At 52.0% G+C, this 6,000-nt stretch overlaps 1 protein-coding gene across 4 annotated transcripts in view; it reads right to left on the bottom strand.

The window, feature by feature from the left end:
* Positions 1–3,533: 3,533 nt before the first annotated feature.
* Positions 3,534–6,000, bottom strand: part of BCL2L1 (BCL2 like 1) — a 51,245-nt gene continuing 48,778 nt past the window's right edge. For all 4 annotated transcript variants that reach the window (XM_027558874.1, XM_027558875.1, XM_027558873.1 and 1 more), the window contains exon 3: positions 3,534–5,197. In XM_027558874.1, coding sequence (XP_027414675.1) covers positions 5,060–5,197 — 138 coding nt within the window. In that variant the 3' untranslated portion in view covers positions 3,534–5,059. The remainder of the gene's footprint in view (positions 5,198–6,000) is intronic.

Here is a 6,000-nt window from a genome sequence, read left to right as displayed (position 1 = left end):
GAACAATTGGAACATTAAAAATATAATTTCAATTGTTCTGGAATAGTTTAACATTTTCTTTTATCACTTACCTGAGGTGACAAAGTCTGGTAGTGCTGACTACCAAGAATTTGAAGAGATTATCATTAATCTTGATCAGGAATTGTGTAAACCATTTTGATCATAAAACCTCTTATATATAAAAGTTGCAAAAAATTTAAAAAAATGAATTAGACAAAAAAAACTTGCATTCACAGGAATAAGATCAAGTTTTTTAAGGAATATATTTTAAATAATATATTTAGATTAGTAGTCAAAATTAATTCTTCATATCCTAGGACATGTCATATTGCTATATTTTTCTCATCATAAAAATATATGGAAATGAATTTTTCCCCAGGACCCACATAGACGTCCAAAATCCCTTCCAGCTTTTCCTCAGTGTGCAATTCCAATATTTTATGTGTGTGCCATGCCATGTTTGGGATTCCCTGGTGGCTCAGAGGGTAAAGAGTCTGCCTGAAATGCAGGAGACCTGAGTTCGATCCCTGGGTCAGGAAGACCCCCTGGAGAAGAAAATGGCAACCCACTCCACTACTATTGCCTGGAAAATTCCATGGACCAAGGAGCCTGGCGGGCTACAGTCCATAGGGTCGCAAAGAGTCAGATAGGACTGAGCGACTTCACTTTCACTTTTCACGCCATGTTTAAGGTTGGAATCACTGAGTTCTGGGTCTGGTTAAAACATTTGTAGAATATTATACAGCTAGAAAAAAGAATTAATCTACCATGAGTTAATTGATGAAGCTGTATAACAATCAGGGATTCATGTAGGAACATGGAAACTTCTATAAGAGAAACTATGTAGGCAGAAAAAAAAAACAGGCACAGTGTGTCTGTTACTCTTTGTGTAAAAAAACAGAATATAGTTACGTATTATGTGAAAGAAGTGATGCTTTCAAATTGTGGTGCTGGAGAAGGCTCTTTTGAGAGTCCCTAGGACTGCAAGGAGATCAGTCAGTCCTAAAGGAAACCAACCCTGAATATTCATCGGAAGGACTGTTGCTGAAGCTGAAGCTCCAATATTTTGGCCACCTGATGTGAAGAGGTGACTCACTGGAAAAGATGCTGGGAAAGATTGAAGGCAAAACAAAAAGAGGGCAGCAGAGGATGAGATGGTTAGATAGCATCACTGACTCAAGGGACATGAATTTGAGCAAACTCTGGGAGATAGTGGAGGACAGAGGACCCTGGCATGCTACAGTTCCTGGAGTTGCAAAGAGTTGAATACGACTTAGCAGCTTTACAACAAAATTATGTAAAAAGACGTTTCTGGAAGAATCTCAAGAATCTGGAGAGGGGACTTGAGTGGTTAGGTTACCGGCCACGGGCATATCCTGGGCCTAAAGATATAGAAGCCTGGAGGCTTTGGAGAATGGTGACACTGAGCCAGGAGCCGTGAAAAGCTATGAATTCGGTACCTAAAGGTTGGAAGTGTAGACGTCCTTCTGGTGAACAGGGCAGAAGATGGGGACACAGTGGAAAGCTGGCCAGACAGATCCTCTGAAGCACTGGGAGGCATCTGGGGTGGGAGTGGCTTTCAGGTGGAAACCCCTGGCCACCAGGGGGCAGTTAAGCTCACTCCTGAAAGCAGACGGGGAGGAGCGCCCCCCCACCCGCCAGCTGGAGAGCCTGCCTTCCTATCTGGAGGGCCTGCCTCTGGAGTCCTGCTCCTTTTCCCAGACCCTTCCGGGATCTCCGGCCACAGCCAGTTGAACACCCTGAGGAGCACCTCCTTCTTCCTTTTGAGGGTCTTCCTGATGGCAGGGTCATCACTGCATACCCCCTCAACTTCCAGTTCATCCAAGCCTTGAGATGGGTATTGCAATCCTACCCATTTCACAGATGGGAAAGCTAGGACATAGACTAGGTTACATGACCAAAGACCAGGAATGGCGACCCAGGATACACACCTGGCTGACCACCCTCAGAACTGGAGCGTTAACTGAGCCATGGCTTCTCCACTCTGCTCTCCTTCCAGAGCCTTCTTCACATAGCAGCCAGAGGGCGCTTTGGGGTCTAAGTGGTATATCACTCCCTAACAACCTTCCTCTGGCTCTCACTGCCCTCAGGATCAAATCCAGTACCCCTATCCCACCTCTCTAGCGTCATATTGACCCAGGAGCCCCCAGACACACCAACTTTCCTTCAGTCTGAAGAGAATTCTTGCTTGTCCTAGCATTTGCTTCTTCAGCAGGACCACTCTTCCTGCCTCCCCGCTTCTTTTGGAGAACTCTTACAGACTTGAAGGCTCTGGTTCTGGTATCATTTCCTCCAGGGAGCCCTCCCTGACTCCCAGACAAGCTCAGGTTCCATATTACATGCTGTTAGAGCATTCACTGTGAACTTCTTGGCCTCAGATGGGTGCTTCACTTCGGGATTATAATGGTGTCACTATTTCAAAACCTGGAATCACCCATGGTTCCTTTCTCTCTAGAGCTCTCTCCAATCCATCAGCTGATCTTCTGGGATTATCTTTAAAATGTTATCTGACCCCTTCTTATCTCCTTCCCCACTAGGTCTTTCATGTCTTGCCGTGCTTCCTCAGAGTCATTCTGTTTCCACCTTTGCCCTGCAACAGTCAGAGCCATCCTTATATTCATCTCCCTGTCTCCCCGACCAGAATGGAAGGTCCATAAAGGAAAGGGCTTCTCGGCAGAATTCCCGGTGCCTAGGGCTGGGATCGGAGAAGGCGATGGCACCCCACTCCAGTACTCTCGTCTGGAGAATCCCATGGACGGACAAGCCTGGTAGGCTGCAGCCATGGGGTTGCTAAGAGTCAGACACAACTGAGCAACTTCACTTTCACTTTTCTCTTTCATGCATTGGAGAAGGAAATGGCAACCCACTCCAGTGTTCTTGCCTGGAGAATCCCAGGGACAGAGGAGCCTGGTGGGCTGCCGTCTATGGGGTCACACAGAGTCGGACACGACTGACACAACTTAGCAGCAGCAGCAGCAGGGCTGGGATTGCCTGGTGCCTGAGATAGAGAATCTGCCTACAATGCAGGAGACGTGGGTTCAATCCCTGGGTCAGGAAGATCCCCTGGAGAAGAGAATGGCAACCCACTCCAGTATTCTTGCCTGGAGAATTCCATGGACGAGAAGCCTGGCGGGCTATAGTCCATGAAGTTGTAAAGAGTTGGACAAAACTGAGTGAGACTAACACTTTCACTTTCATTCAGGACTGTGCCTACACAGAGCAGGGCCCAGTAAACACTTGCCAGGTGGCCACTTGACTGTTCCTCCCACTAGAATATCAACTCCTGAGGGCAGGAACTGTGTCTGTCATGTTCACACATAGTCAGTGCCCAGCACATAGCAGGTGCTCAAAAAAACCCAGTGCACAGGTGGAGAAATTCAGGACCAGATAGAGGAAGAAGGGACTTGTCCAAGGTTAGGGCAGCAGAGTCAGCACAGGTACCCAGCTCTCCTGCACCTCTTCTGCTAGCCAAGCGTCCCCTCCCAGAGCACACAAGAGCCCAGGCCCTTTGCTCACGAAGAACACATTTTATTACTGAACTGCACCTTTACTTTCACACAGACTATTTCAAAGAGCTGGAAAAAGTGTGGGCTGGGGGTTGGGGGAGGGACAGGTGCCTCTCAGGAGCCAGGACCCCCGGCTGGCTTCCCCAGACCAGGGCGGGGGGTGGGGTGGGGTGGGGGTGCAGGGAGCATCAGGCTGTTCGATCTCCGGGCACCAGCTCTCCACGTGCACACGCACTGCAAGCCAGCAGCTCCTCACACATAAATACAGACACGCTTAACAAAAATAGTATATCATCTTCACAAGGAATAAAAACTAGTTTCAAATATGTACAGCAGAGAGCCCGGGGTGGCCAGGACTAGGCCTGGACCCCCAGGGATGAGACAGGCCGTGGGTGGAGCAGAGGAGAGAGAGGGAGGTCAGAAGAGCTCCTGGCCAGGCCATCCTGACCTTGGCAGCCCGGCTGCTCAGGCTGAATGGGGGTGGGGTACCAATTGTTCAGGCCAGGCAGGGCTGGCCCCTCCGGCCAATCCCAGCTCCACCCCACGCACAAGGCTCTCCTTCCTGCCCTTCCTGCCTGAGGTAGGAAGACCCTAGGGCTCCCACAGCTGCTCCCTGTAGCTCCCCCTCACCTCTGGACCATGGCCCCTGAACCCCATGGGCAGCAGCCCAAGGCAAAGACGCCACAGGCTCATCTTCTTGCAGGAAGTGAGGCAGCTGAGGCCATGAACGGCTCTGCGGCACCTATCTCAAGCCCAGTTGGTCCCTCAGTCATGGTCATGGAGCCAGGGAAGGGGAAGAACTGGGGTGGTGCTAAACTGCAAGGCCACCCCAGCTTTGGCATGGGGTGCTTCCTACAGCTACAGTCCCTCCATCTCGGGTGAGGCCGGCCTCTAGCCAGAGACCTCCAGAGGACACTGGGATTGGGGGGAGGGACTTTGGCCAGGTCAGAGAGGGGGAGGGGGTCCTGGTCCTTATTTCTTTATCCCAAGCATCCTGAATCCCTAATTAGTCAGAAGTGGGTCCTAAGTGGCTCTTGGAGGGTGGGGATGAATGGACGGGGGGCCCAGGGCCGGGAGGAGGGAGGAGACAGGAAATGATCAATTCTGAGGCCACAGACATCAAAATGAAGGCAATCTATTGTCTCTCTTTCTGGGGAAAAGGGTCAGAAAACTTTCCAGCTCCCTGGCAAGAAAGCATGCTCAGGGACCCTAAATGCGGAAGGGGACCCACCAATCGGGTGGGGCACTCCGGCCCCCAGTCACAACCCCCGACACCTGTTAGCTTCCACCGGGGCAGGTTCTAGGGAATTTTGTGGGTTTTGATGCCACGACAATTGAGGAAGGTGGCTCTCACAGAAACATGTAAATTCTAGAAAACTAATTGCGGGGGATCAGGTCTAGGCCCAACCCTGTGATGTGTGGGTGGCTGTGGGCTCCATGGAGTGGTTCTCCTGGTGGCAATGGTGGCTGGACGGAGAGATGTGGTGGAGGCAGGACGGGGGTGTGTGGGTGAGTTGGTGGTCAGTGTCTGGTCATTTCCGACTGAAGAGCGAGCCCAGCAGAACCACACCAGCCACAGTCATGCCCGTCAGGAACCAGCGGTTGAAGCGCTCCTGGCCCTTCCGGCTCTCGGCTGCTGCATTGTTCCCGTAGAGTTCCACAAAAGTGTCCTGCCGGGAGACAGAAGAGAAGGGAACTGTGTGAGTTCTCAAACAGGAATGTGGCTGGGACAAAGCGGGTGGTCGGCGTGTGATGACCTTGCTGAGCTGAAAAACTGCAGCTGTCCATGCCCCCTTTAGGCCAGATAAAGGGTTAAGGGCGGCTCTTCCTCCTGACCCCCAGCTGGGGATAACCAACCCATTTTACTGCTGAGAAAACAGGTGCAAAGTGGGGGCAGAGTTCTGTCCAAGGTCAGCCAGCTAGGAAGTGGTCCTTCAGAACCTGATGGGAAAGAGATGGGCAGGGAACTGAGGGAGGCCAAGGGGCTGGAGCAGGAGAGGAGGAGAGGGGAGGAGATGAGCCTGAAGGGGTGAGTGAGAGCTGGACCACTGTGGTCTGGAAGCTTGGAGGAAGCGGGAGTTGAGCCTGAGGGCAGTGCAGAACTCCAGGCCTCAGCCTTTCCACTGCTGCAAAGGAGGGAGAGGGAGGAAGGGGGAGAAAAGAGACAGGGGAAACTCCAGAGTGATTCCGGGGCAGGGCAGGTCTGGAGGAAGCCTCTGACCAGGGCAGGCTGATGGGTGGGCAGAGCAGGGTGGAACAGAGAGGGCAACAGCAGTGCAGGACTGGGATGGGTCCATGAGGCCCTGTCCCCCACCCCAGGGGGCATGACCCGGGGCCCAGGAGGAGGTGAGCAACAGTCCTCTGCCCTGAAGCTAGTCAGGAGGGAAGCACATGATACCACAAAGGAGGGGCTGCGGGCTGAATGACCCAACCTAGGGTGGAACCAATCTGTGGGGCAGGCGGAGGGGAGCTT

This window comes from Bos indicus x Bos taurus, chromosome 13 (assembly GCF_003369695.1).
Source record: "Bos indicus x Bos taurus breed Angus x Brahman F1 hybrid chromosome 13, Bos_hybrid_MaternalHap_v2.0, whole genome shotgun sequence".
Classification (NCBI taxonomy): domain Eukaryota; kingdom Metazoa; phylum Chordata; class Mammalia; order Artiodactyla; family Bovidae; genus Bos; species Bos indicus x Bos taurus.
The sequence above is the reverse complement of the archived record's forward strand: the minus strand, read 5'-3'. Positions and strand labels throughout refer to the sequence as shown.